The sequence below is a fragment of the Corvus brachyrhynchos genome, unplaced genomic scaffold, assembly GCF_000691975.1.
Source record: "Corvus brachyrhynchos isolate BGI_N302 unplaced genomic scaffold, ASM69197v1 scaffold1, whole genome shotgun sequence".
Lineage (NCBI taxonomy): Eukaryota > Metazoa > Chordata > Aves > Passeriformes > Corvidae > Corvus > Corvus brachyrhynchos.
The window spans coordinates 5013869-5039221 of record NW_008237222.1 but is presented as its reverse complement, the minus strand read 5'-3'; the positions used below and the strand labels follow the sequence as shown (position 1 = coordinate 5039221).

Below are 25353 nucleotides of genomic sequence, written 5' to 3'. Positions count from 1 at the left end.
GTATTTGTGTTGTTCTACACCTCTTCTATTACTTAGTGATGCAAATGTGCATGAATGACTTGTACTTTTGGGGCACAGGAAGGCAGAGCCTCTCAGTCTGTGTACTGAACCTAATCCATTGGTGTCCTTCCCTCTGCGAACATTCATAGAAATTGCTATACTTTTTTTGCCATTTTTGAGGGACTTTTCTAAATTCAGAGCAAAATATAATACAATGCAGTAGCCTGTGTTATGCTTTACAAAACAGCCTGATTTTGCTATTTGTGTTTCTCATGGCTCTATTTAAAAATAATACTACATTGTGAATCTGCTGTAAGAATTCGACTATGATCCTTGTGTGTCCCTTCTGTTTCAGGATTGTCTGTGATATCATGATACCTACTGGCAGTGCAGTAGAAGAAAACTAAAATTACAGGCTTTTAATTTTTTATTTCCTAGAAAATAAGCTTTACAGAATGAGGAATTTCTGTTAATGTTTCAGTGATTATACTGTAATTCCTTTGCAGTTAAGGAGATACCACCATATGCAAAGGAACATGCCTACTCCATAGGCATGCTAGGTATGTGGTAGAGAAAGAAGGCTTGTAATACTAATTTCAGGATGAAAACTTTTTTTTTTTAAATGAGAGAATTTCAGTATTCAGTGAGAGATTTTGGTTCTGTGGGAACCAGTCAAACATAGCAGACATAAATATAGAAGGCAAGTAGCACGGCAACTTGGAGAGCCTCTGCCCCTATGGAATAAAAAAAACAAACACACCAGCAGCTTATTGCTGCATTTATAGTATGCTTTTTTGAAAGAGTCTGAAGGGGTAAGAGTGTGAGAGACTGCTCTCTTCAATACTGTAGAGTGACTTCATAAAAACCTTTTCTGTAGTCTGGTACATCGTGTGGTCCAAGGAGGTGGCTCTGGGCAGGAGCTGTGGGAATGCTGCTGTGGTACAGCTGGGAAAGTGGGGTTGCAGGCGCAGCCTTTGTAGGTAGCACCTTTTCCACCTGGACTGGGTGATCTGCTAAAGAGCATGAAATATGTAGATATGTTGCTAATCTGGACCAAAGTCAATCCTAGTGTGTCCTCCTTTCCTAATTTTCCTAGGAAGATTCGTGCTAACACAAGTGTGGGCCTGTGACTCAGCCATGCCTCCCATTGCATTTTAAAATACCATATATTTTAGATAGAGCAGTCCCAGACCTGTTTTTGAGGATACCACCCATTTTCTCCAGAACTCAGGACATCCTTCGGATTCTGGAATAGCAGACTAATGTAATGAGCTTGAAATGTCTATAAAAAGGAAAAACTGCGAAAGAAAAGTTTTATTGCTGAGAAAATGAAGGTCAACCCTCCTGCAAGCACAGGATGAAGAGGAGAAACTTTATACTCCTGGTAAAAATAATACCGTTGCTGTTGCTTCCTAAAGTAAAATCCAACCAAATTAAAAAAAAAAAAGAATAAGTGAAATAAATTGTTACTCTATTGCTGTCACCCTTATAGTGGGTAGTTAGCTTATGTCTAACTGCCTTGTGTCAGTCTGAGATATAAATATAAGTGATAAAATGCACTTTATTGGATGGGCTGGAAATTAATTGCTGTTAGGTCTTAGTTGTTTCTCATCATGTTTCCCATAGAAGGAGACAGCTTGAAAGGCACCCATTTTTCATGAGCTATTTTTATTACTCAAAAGTTACTTGAAGCACTTATTTGAGGCATTTATTTTCAGCAGAGAAGAAAACAGCTGAATTCTCCTGTGCATACTCTTAGTTTCTGCTGCAAGGTGAATTCTGCTGCAAAGCCCACTGCCATGGTGGTAGTACAGCTGGATTGCAGTGCCTTGCTTTCACCAGTGCCAGCTGTGTGAACCTATGTTTTGTTGGTTTTAACCATAAAACCAGTTCCTGCTGTATATTTCCAGGATATATTCAGTGGTATTTAGCATGTTTCAGCTACTTTTCCATTTTATTTTCTTCTACAGGCAACAAAATACTTAAAGCTGAAATTGCCACTGTTAGCCAGAAAACCAACGTTGAGACTGCCCCCAGCATAGTACTCATTGCCAGTGCACCCTGGAGATGAGCTGGCTAGTTTTTGTGCTTTCTGGGGTCATCCTGGGTTGTAGGGTGCATAAAGGGAGGAAGGGGAAGAAAGATAGATTGCAGTGAGAAATGATGACAAGCCTTGAAGTCTTATTGTCAGTTACTCATGGCAGTAATAAATATGACATGGCATGCTTTCTGTGACTTACCTTTTTCTCTTAGAGCATCTTTACCAGATGTAGATACTCACAGTGTTGAAACACCTGACTCAGGATGTGCTATGGAAGTGCATGTTCTGTAATCCTTGCTGCCTGGCTTATGCTGAGCCCAGGTTGCCTCTGAAAGCTCTTATCAGACAGTAAATAAAACCAGTTTTGTTTGCAAAGGGAGTTTCCTAATTGCACTGGTAGCTTGTTTGGTGTTGAAGTGCACGTAGTGGAGAGACTATGAACTTGCCAAATACTGAAAACTGTCACTTCTTTTTCTTGGTGAAAAGAGAGGCTGTTGTCCCTTTGTCAAATGAGGTGGACTTTAAAAAATGCTGGTTGTTGATAGTCAATGCAAGGAAGTGCCTGGAACCGCAGAGCACATTGCAGCACATAGCACTTCCCAAAATACACTTACATTGGTATGTCTCTGCAAATAGCTGCAGGTCACAGCTATTAAACCTGCGGTTACTCAGCCCCGTGCTGCTCCAGGATAGTTAATGGGCTGAACTCTAGCTATGGTAGGTCTTTTTGTATTATTAGTGGTATTCAGATGTACTGCTGTCTACTGCGTTGTGAATGCCACAGAGCTGAGCTGTGTAAGAGCTTCTTAAACCTCAGAATAGATTTATTTGGAAAGCTCTAGTTAAAGCTTGAATGACACATGTCTGTAGTAAGCAATATATGAATACTCAGAACACTAACCCTGCAAGCCTCCCTTGGTTAACGACATGGCAAATGTCTGCAGTCTCTACAGAGTGGAGGAGGCCGGTTCTTTTCAAATGCAGGAGATCATTTTCTTGGCCTTAGTTTCACATTTTGCAGGCTGGCAGGGTCCCAAGCTGAGAGGCAGTGCAGGGATCGAAGCTGGGCAGGCTTCTGTGGTCACAGAACTGGTGCTGCCTTACGGAAAGGGACAGGTCCAATCCCCCTGCATGGTGATGGTGTTGTGCTTTGCTGGAAGCAAAAGTGCTGTGACAAAGAAAGGATCCTGTTTAAAAAGTTCTGTGTAAAGCTTTTCTGGTTGGCTGAATTGAGGGAGGGGGGCGGGGGGCTTTGTATATGTGGAAATACCTCTGCTGTTTCCCTGAAGTGCAGGATTACTGCTTATGTTCTGCCTGTTGTTTGGCTTAAGTTCTTTCATGAAGCTTCAATCGACTGGACTTTCACCAGTTCCCATGGGAGATTGCTCCATGGTCTAACTACGTTTGTGTGCCAGCAAGTCTTTCTGGTGATCAGCCCCTACATTTCCTTCTTGTCACCCTATCAGTCCTAGTCATCCCTTTTTGTATTGTGCTCATCTTAAGCATTCTCTCTCTTCTAGGGCAAAGTACTTTTCGGATGCTGATACTCTTTTACCTTACTACCTGTTTGTCATGGCTGAAAGTAGGGTTGCTCCGCAGCTACCTGGCTTCAGCAGTTGATGAGCTGTAAATCCACACCCTTTATCTTGTGGTAACTTGTTTGCTTGGATGTAACCTAAGAATTTCAAACTAACTGCCTAGGAAATTTAGGTACCTAAAGGTCACAGCTGTGACCTGGAAACCTGAATCCTTATGTTCTTTTGGATATCTTACCTGTGTTTTGCCTTCTTAGTGGAAATCAAGCCCTTTTGCCTGGTTTTTTTGCTGGTCACAATGTTTCTTCCAGCAGTGTGTGGTGCTCTTTTTCCTGTCAGCTTTGAAAGGTGCAGAAAAGAAATTGCTTCCATTCCATATATTTTGCAAGGATATCATAGATTGACTTAATGGTGTTTTGGGAAGGACTGTGATTTACTTTATGTAAAGCTTGATTTCATACAGTTGGAGTTTGTTCTCGTTTTCTCCCTCCCTCCCATTTGCACTTGAGAAAACTCTCCCAGTTTAGCTCCCACACCCTGCAGCAGAAAGGTTTCCTGTACTGCTAGTCTGGTCCTTTCTGCATGTTTGATTATGTTACCACAAAGGTGTATTTCTGAGGCACCTACCCTTCTGCTTTCACTCAGTATATTTATATTGAGGCAGCCATGTGGGGAGTGAACTTGGGTAAGAAATGCAGTGGTGTTTGTTATGTTACAGACCACGTAGCATTGTGAAGAATCTTCTGCTTTGATTCCAGTCTTATACCTTTCCCCAAAAGGTGATTTTGATGTGGAACAGGTTTGCAGGCAGTATTATAACTTTAATTTTAAAGCATGTTTTGCCAGTAAACAAATAAATAAATAAGTACATAAATACCAACTGCTTGCTGAATTTCTGCTTACTTCCCCAGCTATTTTATGAGACTCTCAAGACATTTTCTGCCGCTCAGAACTTTCCACTGGGCTGTGTATAACAATTCCCCAAAATCTGAGGAGTGCTTTAAAGGGTTCCCATTCACTCTTAGGAAAGTGTTCCATTTCTGCAAAATTTCCCTTGGTTCAAGATCTATCTATGCCAGGGTTTCCTGGCAGTATTTCAGGCTGATTCAGGTGAAGCCTTTTGCATGTTGATTCATTTTTATTCTCAAGTGAATTTGGCAAAACTATGTTGGCCTTTTTTTGCATAACTTCAATTTTCCTACTTCTTCTAAAGAACAGTTAGACCTTTCTGAAAAAGTTCTTGAAGAGCATTCATCTAACTTGTCATCTTTTATTCTTATGTATTGCACTGCTCCTGGGAGCAATCCTCCAGTTGTAGCGTGGTGCTATTTATCCCCCCCCAGTGGCATCTCCAGCTGCTGCTTGCCTCTGGCAAAGAAGACAAATGTTTATTGTGTTCTGGAGCCATGCCAGGTCTTCTGTGTCTCACTTGGTCAGTATTGTTGTGTTTTATTTAGGAACTAGCAGTGTTTGAATAACACTGGTTTATTTTGAGCCTTTCCTTCTCCATCTCCCCACACTTCCCTCCCCCTCATTAATTTTTTGTTTAGACACCTGGGCTTAGTAAAGGGAGACAGCCCAGCCTGATGAGCTCCTTAGTAACCTGAGAAAATACACTTCGAGCTTGAGGTTTTATAATAATGATGAATAGAATATTTAGTTTTTTGTGCAAATTTTTGAGATGATTGTGTGTTTTTAAATTGTCTGGCTCAGAAGAGAAATGTTACCAATTTTGAGTAAATTGTTACACTCAAATTTCACTGTGAACAATGTGAACAAGCAACTCAGCCAGACTTTTATGTATGCCTTCAATATTTGTTTCAGAGTAAACACACCCTCATCAAAATCAAATGCCTTCTCTGTTTTTGTCTACCCTTAACTTGTGTCTGCAATGCTCATTTTCTTTGATGATTCAAACAAAATTTCAGCCATGATCCCTCTGTTACTGCTCTGAATAGCAGGTGACTTTACAAGACTGCTCCCCTTGCTGCTGACGATTAGTTATCCCACACACATACTTGTATAACCTCCTTCCTTGGAAAGTCTGAAGGGCTTCATAGTCATAGAATGGTTTGGTTGGAAGGGACCTTGAAGATCATCTTGTTCCAACCCCCCTGCCACAGGCAGGGACACCTTCTACTAGACCAGGCTGCTCAAAGCTCCATCCGGTCTGGCCTTGAACACTTCCAGGGATGAGGCATCCATAACCTCACTGGGCAACCTCATCCAGTGCCTCACCACCCTCACAGTGAAAAATTTCTTCCTAACATCTAATCTAAACCTGCCCTCTTTCAGTTTGAAGCCATTCCCCTTTGTCCTGTCACTCCATGCCCGTGTAAGAAATCCCTGCCCATCTCTCTTGTAGCCCCCCTTTATGTTCTGGAAGGCTTCATGAGTAGCTCTCGCTTAAGGTGAGCATGTTCCTATCTTCTCTTCAGCCAGGCCTTATTTAGCAGCCATAGCCATAAGTTAATGACATGGCCTAGCTAAGTGTGAGTAGCAGATAGTCCACTAATTTTCTCAGGGAATTGGGAATGTATTTTGGTCATCTTCTTAGCTGTACATTAGGGAAATTGTTTCTGTGCCAGTGTTGAAAAGGGCATGTTCTGTCAGCGTATTTTAAATAATTCTTGAAGGATGTGAAAAGCTTGGAACAGCTGAAATAAATAAAGGGAAAAAAATGGAACGAGGGGAAAAATGTAATGTCAAAACCCAAGATCCACTGCTAGTGAAATGACTTTCCTTCTTTTAAATTGCACAACTGAAAAGGTCACATTGCATTAATATGTTAAATGTAACTACAACTTTTCTCTCTCCATGTCTTCATCTTACAAGGATATCTGCTTATGTGTGTGTAGAGATGGGAAAGGGATTTTTAAAAAGACCTTGGCCATTCACCTGAACAACAGAAATGCCTGGTCTATGCCTGCCAGATGTTATAAAATGTATTATTCACTTCTAATTTTAACCCTATCACATGATTTTAAATCTGAGTTTAGCAACAGCTTGAGCTCAGATTTCGAAGATACTTTGTAAACTAGTGTGGTGGGTTGATCCCAGATGGCAGCTAAGATCCCAGCCAGTCCCTGCTCACTCAGGTGGGCTCAGGTCTCCCAGCTGTGTCCCCTCCCAGCCTCTTGCCCACCTCTGTCTGTGGGCTGCAGGGGCAGCTTCAGAGGCAGAGGTGGCCTGAGCAGTGTGCAAGCCCTGTTCAACAATAACTGCAGCATGGGTGTGTTATCAACACTGGTTTTGTCACCAGTTGAAAACACAGTGCCGTACAGGCTGCTGCTGTGAAGAAAATTAACTCTCTCCCTGCCAAACCCAGTACAACCAGTGACTGTCCTAAAGAGCCTCGTTCAGAGACTGGTTCTTGCTCTCTTGCGGAAGAAGGAATATTAGGTAGCTCTAGGAACTTTGGCGAACTTTGTCACAGAGAAGCAGCTCCAGAGCCTTCAGCATACCTTGAGAGCTGGTCAAAGCTTACAGTATTGCCCTGAAGTTGGGAAGTAGTAACAGACTCTGCTCCTGGCTAGTTGCAAAAGTGGAATAAAGCAGCTGTGTGAAAGACACCACTGTGTCAAGCTGCAGGATCCTCAACTTTGGCTGATGTTCCAGAGACCTGAAAAGCTCAATGAATTAAAATATAATAGAAGAACGTGGGAGTCAGTTCTGTTCTTGTAAGGCTCACAGCTGCTGTAGCTTCATAAGCATGTCTCTGATGTCCTGATCCAGATTTTAAAGACAGAGTAAAATGGGCTAATGGTGAAAATGCACGGTGGAGGAAATAACTTGAAAGGGCTTAAATGACCTCCTGGATGGTGAACTTCCAGGTGTGAGAGCGCAGTAGGCGCTCCAGCTTAGAGGAAGTCAGTCTGCTAAAGCTTTTTAAGGTAATGCTGGTAGTAAAGGGACAGAAACCAGGCCTTCTCAAGACAAGTCTGATGCCTTGGAGGATAGTGTATTGTGTTTCAGTTAAAACATTGCAGTTCCAGCTATAATCCTTGTATTTTTCTTCTGAAAAACTGCTGTGAAGAATTAAAAATCCTTGAAGGTCAGTGCTGATGGGCACTCCCCAGGGCCTACATCCAGCACCAAACCAGCCCTGCAGATGTGGGTCAGTAGGAAGCTGGTATGGAAGATGCCTCTGTTGGTTTTCAATCTCAGTGTTTTTCTGAGGTCTTGGCTTAGAGTTCAGCACTTCAGGGCATGCATGCAGACCTTGCAATGACTCCTGTTTGCCAGCAGTTATGCTTTCAGTGTGTAACTTTCTTGTATGTATTAGACATTGCATATGGCTGCAGTAGTGACAAGGCACCAGGAAGGTTTATCTCCGGTTTTACATAAAGCTCTCTGCCTTTTCCTACATCACCTCCTCTACACCCTGCCTCTTGTTTCCATGAATAGGAAGAAAGAGGGAGAAATAATGGTAAGGTGCCATTTACTACACAGTTCTAGATAAGATGTCCTTTTTAATGCAACCTATGACAGAAGTTTCCTGACACAAGCGGCTTTCTGATTCATACTTCTCCAACATCCTGTGCTCCAGCTCGGACAAGTTGATTATTTCCTTCTACCAGCAGATGTAAATAGAACAGTTGGAGGTGTAATAACTTTGTCTTTTGTAGGGGCCAGCTGGGTCACACACCTTTTCTTTCCTGTCTGTAAACAGCAGTGAGAGATGGCCCTGTGGGCTGCTGGCCCGGAGTGGTGGCCTCACTGAGCTGACAGGAACTGACTGGAGAGGAGGGAGATGCCAGTTTGGCAGTCATCCTCAGCTGCCAGTGATGGAAGGAAATAAGGGAGGCTTATAGAGAGATGCAAAGTGGAGAGGGAAGTCATGGTCAGAAACACTTTTTAATGTCTCTAGTAAGGTGACAACTGGGAATTGGACAGCTCTGGATCACCTGCCTTCTGTTGGGGGTCCACTGATATGGACCCCAACAGGCATCTGTACTCACATTGCAATGCAGCTTAAAGGAACCAGCCTTTGGAAATTGCCTTACCAGCTCCTGCTGGGAAATAATTTTTTCACTCTGCTGTGATGTGCAGGGTGAACTTAATCTGCAGGAACTCTTTTTGCCAGTTGTCTGAGGTTTTAAAGTCAGCTTTTCAGTTCCAGTGGGTTGAGCAAGTACAATAAGTCAAGTGATACAAAGGGGGAAAAAATCTGCTCTATTTTTCAGCATGGTCTATTAAAATCCTCGTTAACTAGAAGTTTTCCTGGAAGTTACATGAAGATGATTCTTATGTGACTGATGCCATAAATTAAAATGGAAAGTTTGTTCACATCTTTTGTTTTCAATAAGGAAAGGGGATTTCATTTGGAAATACAGATTTATCCTGAAAGTTTCAAGTGTGCTTGTACCCAAAAGGTTTAAAGCTATTTTGCTTAGCCTAGCAGTGAAGACCAAATGGTCAGGAAGCATGTGGAAGGGGTTTTGTCAGCAAGAAGGCCCATTTTGCCAATTGTATGTTAAAACTTCTGGGTATAAAAGCCGTGCCAGCAATGATACGTGATTTCAGTTTTTCCTGCTCAGAGAGCTTGAAGCTGACTGGTTATGGTGAGGTGCTTGGCTCCCAAGTGGAGCAGGCAAGGGACAGAGTTTGTGTTCATGTCATAGTTTTAAGGGCTAATGTCAGAGAGTACTTCTAATTATCAAGTGATGTCGCTGAAATGCAATGTAGTAGTTTCAAGCCCCCTTTTCTCCCTGAAATGTAGGCTTTTAAATACTCCAGTGGTGACAAATGACTACAGGGAAATGCGCAGAAGCTCAGCATAAGTTCTTGGTTTCAGAAGATGGCTCAGAGTGGCAATGTGGTGGTTTCTTCTCTGCCATGTCCTAAGTGAAAGTTAACTAGTTAGAAGCAAAGGGGAGGAAGAACGTGTATTTATGTCTTCTCCAACAAGGGCTCTTGGAAAGGTAGGAATATATACGTAAAAGAAAATATATAAATGTGTTTGCCATATATAAATGTGTATGTTATACTTACCTTTTTTTTGGGAACAACTTTCTTAGTGGTCAAGGCTGTAAGTTCAGCTGAGATGCCTCTGTGCTCTGCTGGTCTCTGTGCTTGTTATTCTGCCCTTAGTAGTTCAGTGTGTCCTTGCTAAAAGCTGTGTAGCCATATTTAGGTGAAGTGTCACACCCATACTCTTGCTTCTCTAAATCTAGGTGTGGTCAAGCTGGTGGATGGAGTCAAATAGACCTTCGGAGAAAAGGCAGGAGATTTCTGAGCATTTGGCTGTTCTAGAAGTGACTCTATGTCACTCCAGCAAAGCAGGAATTGGAAAAAGGGATGCGAAGTCCAGCAGTGACAGAGCTGTGTATATGTTTATGGCAAGCTTTTCTGAAGTGGAAGCAGCAGGATGCAAGAAAATGCTAAGGTGCTGGTTGTATTTTTGAAGTGGGCTGTGGAAGTTGGCTTTGCGGGTGGATGAGAGGTGGGAGAGAATAAGCTCAAGAATTTTGAAGATGAACAGGGGAGGGCTTCCCTCTGATCCAAAAGAAGGGTGATGTGGTGAGATACAAGGAATCTGAAAGGTCTGGATTTCAAGAAGGAGAGAGTTTGAGAGAATTGATGATGACTTCTAAATAGCAGGCCCAGTAGTTTGGTGTTCGTGTTCACAGAGACTGACGTAAGAGGGGAGCTCAAAGAGCTTGCTGGGGCAGGAGCAAGAGCAGAGGTTGAGGTAAGCTAGAGGTAGAAAAGTAGAAACCAGAATTATTAACTGGAGGTCCGGTTACAATGAAAAACAGCTGAGGGGAGGAAGACCAAAGTGTCAGACTGAGGCTGCTGGGAATTTCTGCTGGAGCAGGGGCCTGGGGGCATATGGGAGCTGGGACCAGCCTTCCCTGGCAGTTGACAGAGTGGGTCTTGCCCGGGTGAAAGCAGTGAGGAAGTGATGCCATGGAGAAATTTGGAAAGAGTTTGGAACTACCCCCATGCAAAAGATTGGAGAAGAAAAGAGAGAGCAAATGAAGCATCATCTGTGCTGACGGATGAGAAGCAACGGAGGGCGTCTTCACAGATAGCTGAGTGACAGTCAAGACAAATGCCTTGAAATCAGAGCTCAGGGAGAGAATGTGTGCAAACACAGTTTGAAAACTAGGTTATAGCATAAGACCTTCTAGGAGTGTGTCTGGCACTCTCTGTCCTGTGGTTATAAGCTACACAGACAGGCTTTTCACACTCTAGCTGTGTCCTTGTATTTTAACTATTTTACCACCTTCCCATCTTTGTCTGTTAAAATGAGTATGAATACTGAAGATGGGATTTGGTGTCTGTGGAAGGCATACCAACAATTTATAGACTCCATTTTCTTAGGATGTTTTACCTGCTGCTGTGACAGGAAAGCTTGAGATTCCTGTAAACAAGAGTTGAGTGAGGAACAAGAACAGCAATTTTAGCTGTTCTTTTTCTAGCTCATTTAATTACCCCAGCATTCACCATCTTCCCTGAATAGGAAGTAATTTTTCTGTTCAAACAGTAAAAAGGAAAAGAAAATGAGTAGTGAGGGGTGGGTTATGTCATTTTAAAGCCCCAACAGTCAGATGGCAGGCTTGTGAGACAAAACCTGAAACTATTATTAACCAATTAAAATGAAGTTTTGACCTACTTTGTGTCACTGATATTCCTGTAAACCAGCACAGCCATCTCAGTGAGACAAGGTATCTGCAGGATCCATGCAGAAGTCCAGCATGGCCTGGCTGCTTTGCCGAGGACAGAGCTACAGGTTCCTTCTCCGTCTGGTGAGGGTGGCTTGTCAGTCAAGTGCCTGAGGGAAGACACCAGAACTAGGGAGTGTGCCAGACTTGATTTACAGGTTGTACTAGTTTGAAAACAAACCAGTGGGAGGCACTAAGTCAGAATAACAATTTAATGGAAATTAAAGAAAAGGGGAAAAAAAAAGGTAAAAGAAAACACTGTCAAACTGACAGAGTCAAGGTACAACCTGACACCCTGTTAGGCAGGGTGGTGGTAGCAGTCTGGTAGAATGGTGGCTGCAGTCCTCTGAAGCAGTGATCCTGTAGTAAAACAGTCTGCTCTTCCTCAGGAAGTCCAATGGTGGCTGTGTAGCTCCTGTCCTCTGGAAATCCAGTGGGAAGCCAGTGTCTCTCGTGTTCAGCCTCAGATTATATCCACGATGGGATGCTTGGTTCCTCCCTCTGGGTGGAGCATCTCACAATGGGGTAATGAGTCATGAGGCCAAGTGTTGATTAGGCTCATTAACAGAAGATAGTCCGGAGGGAGTTATCTCTGAGTCAGGTGGCAGGACAATGATGGGCAATTAACAGAAAGATAGTCTGGGGGGAGGAGGCAAGGAAACACTGCCCCACCTGATTTCAACAGCTGATGGGGATGGTAATAGAATACACTGCAACCCAGGACACAGGTCAATGACAAAGTGCTGCTTTGCCTGCTTCTTCCTGAGTGATGTTTCTGAAGGTCTTTTTTTCATCTTGCCTCTGTTCAGCTGATTTAGCTCTCTGTTTATGAAGTGGAACGCAAATTTGAATAATCTGAAACCTGGGATTCTTCCCTTGACCTCCTAGTTCTTTTGTTCCTCTGAGAATATTTAGGGAACTCCAGGAACATATGTGTTCCTGGGTAGCAGATTTCAGTTTGTGCTGCACACCCCAGAATGCCCATTTATAGCATCAAATCAGTCAATATTCCAGTGCAGCAACAGTATGATTAAGGTAAGCTATTTCTTGCCAGAAAGTGGTTAACACTCTAAGAATCTGCATTAGGCCAAATGTTCCTATTCATAGTTTATAAGGATCTGTGACCATGGAATGTGTGGAAAGGATTTTCTAGGTTCTTGAGCCTATAACTTAAAAAGTTTAGTTGAATTCTTAAGCCTTTTTTTTAAATTTTGGTTTTCTGTTTCTAGTCATGGATGCCCTAACTGGGTGAAGCTGTCCCACAGGGCTCTCAGTAGTGCCTTTTTCACTAGTTTAACTCTTAAAAACCTCAGGCAAAATACCCTGATCCTGGTGAAACTGAGTTTATTTTTGTCATAGCTGTACTTCAGCTACCATACCAGCATACTTCTCTGAACATAGAGAAGTATGCATAATTTTCATTTTGTATTTAGTCAATGTTGTTCTATTTCTGATTCTCCCTTGTGCATGATACTTCTAAGTGGTGGAGCCAGTTAGACTGTGTAGATACTAAGGTCTATCAGTAATCTACTTACTGTGCTAAGACTACTAATGAAGTTATTAAATAAAATGGGCACAAAACCAGTGCCTGAGGAACGACACTAGCACAGCCTCTCTGGTTTGCCACTGCTGCTTTCAGCATGCAAGCCATTGTCAGCTTCTCTTTTATTTAACTCTTCATTCACCTTCCTGTGCTTCTGTGGGTCCTTGTATTTCTCCAGTTCCACCTGCCTGCATGCTTTACTGAGAAAGAGAAAAAAAAAGAAAGAAAAAAAAAAGAAAATAGCTTTGCTGCATTTTCTCTGTCTAGAGAATCAGTGATCATACAGCCAATTAGATAGGTTTGGTCTGTCTTTTTGAGAGTTGTGTCATGTTTTACTACATTTTTTACTTATGTCTGAATATCTGATTATTTTTTGGCATCTTCAGATGTACTGAAATGCTTTTATACTGCTAGGTCAGGTGAACAGTAAGTAGCTGTCATCTTTCCCTCATATAGTTGCCCTTTTTTTTCTTTAATTCTTTGGAAGCACTGTATAAAGGATACAGTTATTCAGAACCCTTGTATCACCATCCTCCAATCTCCTATGTAATGTTTTGTTTAATTGAATTTTGTTTTCTAGAGATGGGGGGGAGGGGTGCTTTTTGGGATTTTTTAAAAAATTATCCAGTTATGGGAGAGAGACTGTTTCCCTTCACCTCAGCACTGTAAACTCTGAAGAGTCATCTGACATCTGTGTATCTATACTCATCTCTGTTCACCAGCTTGCCTTGCCCCTATGACTGGCCTCTTTATTCTTGTTGAAAGCTGAAGCCAAACATTTGTGTAGAATTTGTGGCTATTCCTATATTATCTTTAATATTAAGCCTACGCTTGCTACACAGAGATCCCAATTTTTCTTCTTTTTTTAAGTGTTTCCAAAATACGTTTCACTGTTTGGCATGCTGGCAAAAAATGCTGAGCGTCCTTTATTATCAAATCCTGGAGCTTTTCACAACTCAGCAGTCTTTACTAATTACTTCCTTTATACATTTGTCATCCTGAAGTCATAAATCTGCTTGAATTGTACACCATTCTATCCTGTAATTTAAACTAACACAGCTTGATGTAGTATTCTTTGTATTATTAAATTTTATGTTAGTTTTCCTGCTTCAGAATAGCTTGGCTATAACCTCCGAAGGATTGTCAGATGATCTCAGCACAGCAAAAGCAAGACGTTTTACATTCTCGTTTAAAAGGAATTTTGCTTAAAACGTTCTGCCTGGGCCACTGGTCTCCATATATGTCGGGTAGGTGCTGCATTGGAAGACTGTTCACCTGGGTGGGAAAAAATGTCTGATGTGTGGCTGAGCCATGGACCACTTGTGAAGACTTTATCAGACATGGCAGAAAGTAAAAAGCAAATCTGTTTTGCAGTTGTTGCAAAACAAACTGTTGGCCATTAACTATTGATCACTACCTCTGTGCCAGGATACTTGCTGATGCAGTGAGTCAGACCCACTGAGACTCCAGTTAGAGCCTTGCCTGTGTCCCAGCCACTTTCTCCTGACTTCACTTTCTGCTCCTTTCTCCGATACCTTCTAGCCATGCAGCACCAGTGAGGGATGATTGTAATCTCTGCCTGTGCCCTTCCTCTGTTTGAGAAATGATGAGCTGTTTCACCTTTGCAGCTGTGTTCATTTCAGACTATTTCAAATGCCTTTAAATTCACCCTTGGAAGGGACGGTTTAATCATTTTGTCTTACTGGGAGCAGTGGTTTCAAGCTGAAGTAATGCTTTCTAATTGAAAGGCAACTTCATTCTTCCATAAATAATACTTGCTGGAACAGAATGGAAGGGAATGCCACAGTCTCTTCACACTCTTCATGATCTCTCTTCTGATTTCTGCTCATGCAGCATAGGGATATGATAGAGATCAGCCTAAGCATGGCCTTCTCTATGTTTAAGAGCAACCTTATGCATTTTTATTTTCCCTTTAGGCAAAGTCTTCGAAAGCTTTTGTGTTTCTTCCCTGTCTTATTCCAGTGCACTTCTCCCTCCTCCTCCTCCTCCATCCTTTGCAGTTGCACAAGCATTACTAGCTATCCAGTGTTCACGAGCAGCACCGTAAAAATGCATTTGGATGAAGGAGGTTTGGTTTTTTTTGAGAGAAGTAAGTTTCAGTTTTGGTTTGTTTTTCAGAAGGGCAGGGGGTGAATAAAGAGCATAAAACTTCCTACTCGGACAGCTATTGCTCCCTCCACATGTATTTAAATTTCCTAGTATGCAATAAAGAGTACATAAATTCAGCAAAGTGATGAGCAGACTGGTTTTGGGTGCTACCTACATTTGCTTACAACTTGGTGTCATCCAGAGTCTCTTGAGTAAGGGAAGTGCACCTAGAAATACAGCTCTCTGGGGGCTTGTAGCTAACAGAAGCAAAGAGGGTTCTGGCAGCCTGGCTGTGCCAGATGGGAAGCTTTGTTGAAGGGAGAATTACAGCAGACACATTGGCAATTTCATGAGAAGTACAGCTGCACACGCAGGAGCTCTGACTCCTCTTGATGTTTGACAGGTGCTGCTGAAGAATTATCCAAAAGCTGAGCCTGAGCTGTGTGGTGTAAGTCCAGAGCTGAGCTTTGTCAGCCCTTAGGATAAGGGGTAGTAGCCAGGCTTTCTGGGGTATGTTTCTTATGTATCAGCTTTTCTACTTATCTAATCCCATGATCAAAAGGAAGGAAGTTAGGCAGTCTATGTTTGTGTTTCTTCAAGAGAAACTTTCAGGATATGCTTCCTTCATCTTAACTTTCTCTGTATCCAGTAGATATTAAAAAACCAAAAGTATTTGTAGTACTGTAAGGTCTTGATATTTTGATTCCATATACGGTGATATAATTAAGTGTTGAAAATTTAGCGAGTGAAGTTCACCACTCTTGTGCCCCTCCCTCTGCTTACCTGGGCTGTACTGGCTGTAGTGCTGCAATATTTCTGTATTCTGGATTAGCTAGAGTGTTCTCCATGGATGGTTTCTCCATTCCACTCCTCCTCTGCTGTCTGCTCTCCTACAGGGTTGATTGAGCTGTCAGTTCAATAACTAGGCTACAGCTGACCCAGCTTGCTCAAAAAACATTAAAATTCTGCCGTGTGAAGTCTAAAAAAATATAAGGGTTTCTGGGTCCAATTTGTCCATTCCAGAAATGAGACAGAGGTTTTGTGAACCACTTAGTAGTTTTCCCATACCTTCCACTACTGAGATTTCCTCTATAGGCTTTTAATCTGGTGCACTGAACATTGCCTTTTTGACAGTTCCAGGAAGTAAAGCAAGGCAGGTTATGCTGAATGCTCATTCTCCTGTGTTCTTGTTTTTCTATAACTTGCTTTCATTCTTTGGGGCACTAATCCTCCCATGTCACACAGTTTCTGTTCAACTTTTCTCCTCTGCTAATCTCTGGATTTGTTCTGCTGCCCTTCTTAATCCACAGGAGCCTTGGTGAGCTCAGGAGACACCCTTGGCAAGAGGCTTTTCTGGATTTGGATAACATTGATTATTTCTCCTGCATTGCTGAAAATCAGCAATTGCCTTTCAAATCATCCCTGAATAAGACTGAGCTGCTTAACCATTTGCCTACCAAAACCTGCTCATTGCAGTCCACTCAGTGGGACATGACCTCTCAGTTTAATATCATGCTCAGAAATAGCCATTCTTCAACATCTTGGCAGGTTCTGGAAAGAACTTTCTGCAACTGCCAAAGTATTGTACAGGAGATAAACCAAGCTGTTAAACTTTAATTGCTAGAATTTATTTGTGTGTGTGTGTTGGGCTGTAAGTCTAAAACAAAGTTCCAGTAACAGTGTTCCAGTAAAGAAAATTGTTTCTGTGAAGAACTTCAGCCATAGCCCAAACATGGGATTGCTTGTCTTGCTTTTACAGAAGTGAAGGGGCAAAACTTAGTGCTAGCAGGAGGATGGTGCTCAGTGGAAATATGTATACCGGGGTCAGAGGAGTAAGGAGGGAAGTGAGGGGAGCAGCGGGAGAGGTTTGAGTAACTGGGATGCTGTAACTTATGCCAGTGTTACCGCACAGGCGAGAGCAGTGCTGGCTCACTCTTTGCTTTTGTGGGAGGGGGCAGAGCAGGCTGTGGGGAGGTGATGCTCACCAAGGCCCTGGGGGATTGCGTTACTTGGGGACAAGCCTCGAGTGTACAAGGACTAGTCAGTTTGTGTAGTGGTTGGGGAAGTGATCCATAAATGGTGTCTGTGTATGTTAGCATATGTAGTGTAAAAAAACCCTGTGAGATCCCTTTTCCTTCATTTTATCTAGAATACAGCTAGAAATGAGAATTTCCCAGATGTTTCAGACATTATACCAAGCTTCCAGGGGAACGGATGTGTGCAACTCCTGAAAATGTGAAAAGTGTTCACACATACTCTCTGGCAACTTGTGCCCAGCAGAATGCAAAGTAAACACAAGAATGCAAGAAAACACAAAGAAACCATCTGTTAAACCCAGAATCTTTCCTCTGGTGTTAAAGTTTCATTATCTGGGAAAATGGGAACCCAGCACAGCTTCATCGGCTGTGTTGTGCTGCTCCTCACCTTTAGGCATGTCATGATGCCTGGGATGTCACTGATACTTGCCTGAGATTCTGCATGACATATCACAGTGTGGGACTTGCTTTCCTTCTCCTTTGGTGGTTCTGTTAAACTAAGCTGGGCAGAACAACAGCAGATAACCTCTAGTGTAGAAAGGTAAGCTCTTTGGTCGGTCTTTAACTTCCGTGATTTCAAAAAGCCCATGAAGAAGGCAGGGTATTGTCCAGGTGTTTCCTTCCTGCTTGGGAAGGAGTTCCCATGTGAGGTGGCGGCTGTGAGCGATGCCGCTGCGATGCCCTCTCCTCTCGTCAGCGGTGGGGGGGGAGCTCCTCACCACAGCGCGTTTCCTTTCTCAGATTGCCGATGCTGCAACAGGATGTGCAGGTTAATGCAGTGCTGGGGAAGGGGGCGTGGAGAGACAAACCAGCACCTCTTGGTGTACTTTTTGCTCTTTCTTTACACCCTTTGATGGTCAGGTCCCTGTTTGCCCTTTGCAATGTGTTTGTTGCCTAGGGAAGTTCATGTTATCCTTTGGTATCCTTTGGCCCCATTAGCAGCAGCAAGTGCTGAACACTTGCACTATCTGGGTGTGATGAAAACCCAGATAACTTTCTCAGACAGAGAGATGAGAAATTGAAATATCTTAAATAGCTTAAATATCTTAAATCACTTAAATATCTAAAGTTTTTCTTAGTTACAATACATGGGTATTTTAGGAGCTATGGAGAGCCTGTATACAACTGAAAATGCCAGGTAGCATAATGTCTTTCCTCATGAGGAAATATTTAGTAATACATACTTTATTACCTTCCATTGCGTTTGGCAGGGAATCATTTGTGTCAGTTTTGTGCTTGCACAGACCTGACAGCTGCTTTTGTGAGTGTATAGTCCTAGTGGAGAGACGGGACAGGAGTGGACTGCTCCTCAAGGATTTAATTTGTGAAAGAAGCATGTGCTGGTCTTACTTGGTCATATGGATTTCCCTTGGTTTGTCCCAAGAGCAGTCAGGCTTCTGTGCCATTCTGTTCTGTCACTGCCACTGTGCACAGGTAGGTCTTACATGAATGGATGGATATGCACAACTGTTTCCCTGATTTCTTTCAGGAAATTTCCCCACTTTCTTTCAAAAGCTAGCACATTCTCTCCTGTAATTAGAATGTTACCTGTATTTTTGTTTATTTTTTACAGTAAGGTAAGCTTTTTAGAGTGAACTTGACAGTATTGATTTTTGTTGCTTCCCTTCCCTCTCCGAAGTGCTTAAGATATTTTTAGATGCTTTCTTTGAGCTTTTTGGGAGAGAACAGTGTCCACCAATAGATCAGTTGTCAGGGTTCAGCTTTCTGAAGACTTGGCTTTCTGATCTAGAGCTTGTGACTTGTGACTTTTGACTTTTTTTATTATGAATTCCTCAGCATTGATGCACAGCACATGTAAACACTGGGGATGGGGTTGGGAGAAGAATTTGAGAAGCTTTATTTTACAAGTCTTTTGGTATAAATGTATGTGATGAAAATATAGGGTAGAAAATAGCCCCAGGAGTGGAAGATGAGGGCTAAAATCCTGAAGGTTTTGTGCCGTGGAGTTTAAGAAGCTGAATTAAGATTGAAATAAACACCACATGTCTTGGGATCAATACAGCTTTAACTGAGTGTCTGAATAGCAGGATACAATAGATTTGTGTAGAAAATTCTGTATACAGTCTCAGGAGTCAAGGAGAAGAGAAGTCAGGTCAGGCTGAAGTTGTATGTCCAGTTCACAGGGAGGAGAGTGGTTAAATTACCACAGAGGGATTTTTGGACCGTGATTCTGTGAAATGTGTAGCAGAGCACTGACAGGTCCCTACTGGAAAGCTGAATGGATTCTTTCCCTTTGGTGGCATTTTATTAAGTTTTCTAGCACTTGAGCTAATGTCTGATGATTTGATGCTATCTTCCTGGTGAGAAGGCTTAGAATTCTGATTTGCCTTCTGCCTTCATTTACCTCCTTTGGCTGAAAGTTTCATGAACATTTTCCACCTGCAGCATGACAGACTGCTGTGAAGGGACGTGCACTCCTGTTCTGCTGTTCCTAGCAGCAAATCAAATGAAAACATAGCAAGAGACATAGCAAAAACTTAGAGCAGCATCCTGGTGAGTGGAGTTTGTTAGCAGACTGGAGAATGGGAGCAAAATGTTTGAAGAATAGCTGTATGAGTCTTTTTGTTTTTAATGAAAATATAATAAGAGAAAAGTGAGGATAAATAGAAATGTAGAGATCGACTCTACATTCCTCAGGGATAAAGCAGTGGACATAGCTCTCTTTGGTTCAGATAAAATAACAGGTTGGTATTAAAACTTCATTTCATGTGAATGATAATCCAAAAACTATTTCGGAAGAAGAGCTTTACAAAAAAAATCAGAATCATAAATCCTGATCAGGCAGATTCTGAAATATAGCTGATTATACCATGGACTGGAAACACTGAATAAAACAAAAAATACATAACTATTTTTAATCATTATTATAAATGGTATTTCTTTTTCCTAAATCCAGCATTTGTAATTGTTTGGCTTGGTTTTTTTTTCCCTGAGTGAACAAATCCAGATTTTCTCCACTTGGACATAGCTTTATTTTTAAACACTGCTTCCAGAAATGCATTTGTGTGGGCTTGCAGTTGGGACCAGTGGAGAGCCATGGCATTCTGCCAGGCACTCGCCCTGTCCCTGCAATACAGATGGATTGCCAGGGTTCTGGAGAAAAACAACCCCAAAACTTTAAACAAATTATACTTAATGGAAATAAACATTTTTTGCCCTTCTCTGTAATGATTTGGATAATGTGCTGGCTGTGTGTTTCTGGAGGACAGAGGAAGGGGGAAGGGGAGAGGAGGGCAGAGACAGAGCTCTGCGTGCCTGTAACTTGCTCTCCAGCGGATTCTCTGGAAAGCCTGTGGGAGAGACTGTCGTTTCTAAGCTTGGAGCGTTTTGTAACTTTCAGCCCATCCTTCTATTAAAAGGTGGGCAGGCTGGCTGCAGCCAGCTATGATAAGAGCATTTATCTACTGGCTGGTTTCTTCCATATATGGATTTGAAAGACCAGGAAAGGCATAAAAACCATATAGTCATTTAGTTTGGAAAAGACCCTTAAAATTAAGTCCAGCTGTTAACCTAGCACTGCCAAGGCCATCAATAAAGCACGTGCCCAAGTGCCACATCTACACATCTTTTAAATACCTCCAGGGATGGTGACTCCACCACTTCCCTGGGCTACCTATTCTAATGATTGACTTCTTTCAGTGAAGAAATTTTTCTTAATATGCAATCTAAATCTCCCCTGTTGCAATTTTAGGACATTACCCTTGTCTTATCACTTGTTACTTGGGAGAAGAGACCAACTCCCACCTGGCTACAGCCTCCTTTCAGGTGGTTGTAGAGAGCGATATGATCCCCTCAGCCTCCTTTTCTCCAGGCTAAACACCCCCAGCTCCCTCAGCCACTCCTCATCAGAACCATATTCCAGACCCTTCCCCAGCTCCGTTGCCCTTCTCTGGAAATGTTCCAAAGCCTCGATGTCTTTCTTGTCATGAGGGGCCCAGAACTGAACACAGGATTTGAGGTGTGGCAACACCAGTGCCAAGTACAGGGGGACAGTTCCTGCCGTGGTCCTGCTGGCCACACTATTGCTGGCACAGAATGCCAGGATGCCATTGGCCTTCTTGGCCACCTGGGCACAGCTGGCTCATGTTCAGCTGCTGTCAAATGGCACCCCCAGGTCCTTTTCTATCAGGCAACTTTTCAGCCACTCTGCCCCCATCCTGTCATGCTCTGCAGGGTTGTTGTGACCCCAGTGCAGGACCTGGCCCTTGGCTTTGTTGACCTCATACAGTTGGTCCCAGCCCATGGATGCAGCCTGTCCAGATCACCCTGCAGAGCCTTCCTGCCCTTTAGGAGATCAACACTCCTGCCCAGCTTGGTTTGAACTGCAAACTGACTGAGGGTTCACTCGATGCCCTTGTCCAGATCTTTGATAAAGACATTGAACATCACTGGCCCCAGTATTGAGCCGTGGTAAACACCAGGTATGACCAGTTGCCCACTGGATTTAACTCCATTCACCACCACTCTCTGGTCCTGGCCATCCCGACAGCTTTTACGCAGAGACAGTGCACCCATCCATGTCACATCCACGCCGTGTACATTTACTTGTACGGCTTTGACGCTCTCTTGCGTGTCATGCACCTGACTTTTGCTGGGTTTTGGTGGTAAGTGACAATGCCATGAAACCAATACCATGAAACCATGAAAACAATTGATCATGTCAAATGCAAAGATCATTTGGAGAGAGAGATGCTGAAAGGGAAGGGAAGTAGGAGGGCTCAAATTCCAGCTGATGACAAACAGTGAATCAGTGTTTGTCTCAGCAGAGGGCCATCAGAAATTTTGTACTTTGCTTTCACCGACTTCTTTTTGGGTCTGATACTCCACTTGAAAAGGCTTCTTTTTACCTTCTCAAATCTTTTTTTTTCTCCTGCTTTTACTTTTTTTTTTTTTTTTCTCTGAGTGCATAAAAGGAAGGTGAATCTCTTCCAAATTCCACATAGCCCCGGAATATTTGCTTTCTGCAGCATGGCTCTAAACATAGAGAACGTATTTTTTTGCAAATTGTTTGATCCTCCAATCCACAGAATACTGGATGAAATTTTGAAGGTTTTTGTGGCTGAAATGTACCTGCTGTCCTTGTTGAGGCAATTGAAGTGGTCACTGAACTTCCTTCCAGACAAGCTGCTTTATCATGCTGTCGTTTCTCACATTGCTTTACCGGTGAAGGGGAAGGAAAACACTGTTAATGGGGAGCCTTTTTAATGCTTTCCAGTGTGCAAAGTAGGTGCATTTGGTTTCATTCTCAAAATATGCCCGTTGTGTTTAGCTTGTATAACTGTTGTGAAGAAGTTATCTTGCCCAGATATGTTATGCTTCTGGAAAACACTGTGCTGGAAATGCCTGGATATGCCTTGAAAGCTTACTTCTATTCTTGGGTCAAGGCTGAAAGGGAGGACTGTTTTCTTGTTTTCTGAATGTTTCTGTGCAGATTGAGCTGAAAGTTTGGGAAGAATGTAGAGGGGTATCCAATTTCAAGTACTTATTTGCTTCTTACCATTTTTCAAACTGCAAGTCCTGAAAATGGATTAATTCAGAATTTTGTACCTTGGCAACTGGGAACTTTCTGACCTAGTTAAATGGACCCTTTGTTTTGCTATTTCCTTCCAGATGTGATAGGCAGATGGAAAAAAATCAGAAGAAGCAGTGTGGTCATCTGAGATTTCTTTTAAGGATATTAACTGATTTTTCTGGAACTTGGTTACAGAAGTTAATTATCTCCTTCCGTGTCCTTTACCCAAGCTGCAGTTCAATTCATTTTGCAGACCCTTAGGCTGTCCCTTAGCTTTTGTGCTGCACTACTTGTGAGAGTGAAAACATGTCAGTACAGCCAAACCTTCTGTGTGGACTGCCTCACCTGGCCACAGCTTACCTGTCCCTGAGCATCCATGCCAAGTCTGTCCTGTTGGCCTCTACCACGGCTTGTCAGGAGTGGCTGCCCACCTGTGAGCGGTGCCTCTGTTCGTCTCCTCCGAAGAGAGACACAAAAACTGTGTTTTCCAGTTGTATTGGAATCTGCATGAGGACGTCAAAGGGCCCCAACCCATAACTGTTAGTAGGAGCATATAGTAATGGGCAAGCAAAGGTGGTCTCTGAGGGAGGAAATGGCAGGCTTTCAATTTGCTTTTGTGCCATAGGTAACTTCAGTTATTCTGCTCGGGGAAGCCTGGCCCAGATAAGAGAGCCTACACAAGAAAAGCAATTCAGCTCTGTGGATCGGTTACATTAGCAACTAGCAAATTAGTATAAGGCTGATAGATCTCTGCTGGTTTCATTTTATTGGTTTTATCTTGTCTTATCTTTACCTTCTTTAAGGCACTCACTCCTTAATTCAAAGCAGGGTCATTGCTGTAGGGTGGGAGATTTTAGTAGGACAAAACTCAAGCTAACAAGACAGAAAACAGCATCATCAGCAGCCTCTTCTGCCCAGCCTCTTCCTCTCCCTCCTGTGCCTCCCATACCCTTCTTTACCAGAGTTGAATAAAAAAGAAAGCAGCAATAGAAAGGCTCATGCAGGTAAAATCAGATGCTAATTTTAGTTTAGTAAGCACACATCCATCTTTCCTCTCAGAGATGTTCCTGGTTTGACGTTTACAAGGTTAAGTTGTCATTAATGCAGCAGGTCTGACAATTGGTTGAATTGAATCTCGCAGCTTCTGTGCTGTGAGCAGCCCGGTGTGTTGTCTAGAACATGAGCCAGTTCTGGCACTTACACTGAACTAATGTTAAATCTGGTAAATAGCTTCATGGGATCATTAGGTTTCATGAGCATCTTAGGGGTCTGAAATGCATCATCTTCATCAAAGCAGATTTGGCATTAAATTTAGACTAAGTTGCTTAGGGCTTTGCCCAGTCAGGTGTTGAAAACCTTGAAGAATGGAGATCCCACTACCTCTGTGGGACTCTGCTGTAACCAGACTGCCCTTCCTGATTTAGTTGGAATATCCATAGTTTTGATTTATATCCTGATAAATCCAAGCCCTCACACTGGCCAGCTCTCTTAGGATTCTTCGCATGCATCCCATCAGGTCCAGTAGGCTTCTTTGCATTAATATTTCATCAAGAGAAAATTCCTCAATCCTTTTCCAGTGCAGGTCGTTCCTCTGCTCTTGAACCCTGTTTTGGTACTAGAACCAAGCCCTCTAACACATTGCCACCATTTTCATGCCTTCCTGTGCTGTCTGGAGCAGGCTTTCTGCACACCCCACCCCAAATCTTTGCCTCCAGCCAAAGTCTGCTGTTGGGAGTGTCTGGGAGCTGCACCCCTCCTTACCAGCTAAATAGCTGTTTCAGTAGCAGGTGAATTTCCACAGATCCTGAGTCACTTGCTTTTGTGTTACCTTTTTTCCTTTCCTGGGCGCTGTTTTGTGCAATCCCAGTGGGCAAAGGGCATAGCAGACTTTCCTTTTATTAGTGGTGTTAATCTTTGTTGGCTCATTCCTTTTGTATGTATGTGAGTGTACCGGGAAACTGAGCTGAGGAGGTGTATGTTGGCTTAGGGTGGAGAGGAACAGGAAGGTGTTTGGATGGAGGGTACTTGCTGGTGACTTCACTGCTTTTTCATGGAATTAGAGCTATGCTGCTGAGACATAAGTGTCTGAGTAAAGTTTTCTAACATTAAGTGAAGTGTAAATGCTCAGGGATTTGGATAACATACCAAAACAAAGACACTGCGTAAAGTAAATGCCTTCTTGTGTTGCAGCAACACCTCGGATGGTGGCAGGGACAAGAGTTTGGATCCCCCATATATTAATAAAATGTTTCTCTCTGGTTTCTTCAGCTTGACCTCACCAAACCCATTGAAGATCAGGGCCCTTTGGATGTGATCATACATAAACTGACAGATGTAATCCTTGAAGCAGACCAGAATGACAGCCAGTCATTGGAGTTGGTTCAGAGGTTCCAGGTAAGTGGTTCTTTCTGCATTTCAAGCAAGAGGATGAATTTAGTGCAGCAAATTCAGTCTGATTACTTTGCAGTTCGTAGGGGTTTGATGAGAAAAGCTGTCTGGCATGCTGCTGCCTTGCTACTGATAGCCCAGCAAAAATAGTTTTGTCAGTTTAAAATGGACTTGCACCCTGGGAAGGTTTTGTGTTGTATCAGTAAGGTTAGTTAGAACTGGTTTCCCACCAAATGTTCTTATGTCATTTCAAGAGTCTTAGTGCTGCTCACGAAGAGGAACAGGTGTTTGCCGAGCACTTTATGTGTATCTCTCCATGACAGAAGCCACTGAATTTGGCCCAGTTCTGTTTAGTCTTCCCAGTTCCTGGAATGCTAATTTCTGTAACATCAAGATTACTGTGAGAGACACTGTCCTCTAGTGCTGAAAATCGTGTTGTATTAATTTTTTTTTCCCTCAGGTTTACATTGAAGGTCAGAAATGTGCAAGGTGTAGTGG

General features: G+C 42.7%; 1 protein-coding gene across 1 annotated transcript in view; it reads left to right on the top strand.

Moving 5' to 3' along the window:
* ITPK1 (inositol-tetrakisphosphate 1-kinase) overlaps nt 1–25353 on the top strand; it is a gene marked incomplete at its 5' end in the record, with an annotated part of 114646 nt that overhangs the window by 16827 nt on the left and 72466 nt on the right. Inside the window, one exon of the mRNA XM_017729023.1 lies at nt 24736–24861. Coding sequence (XP_017584512.1) covers nt 24736–24861 — 126 coding nt within the window. The remainder of the gene's footprint in view (nt 1–24735; nt 24862–25353) is intronic.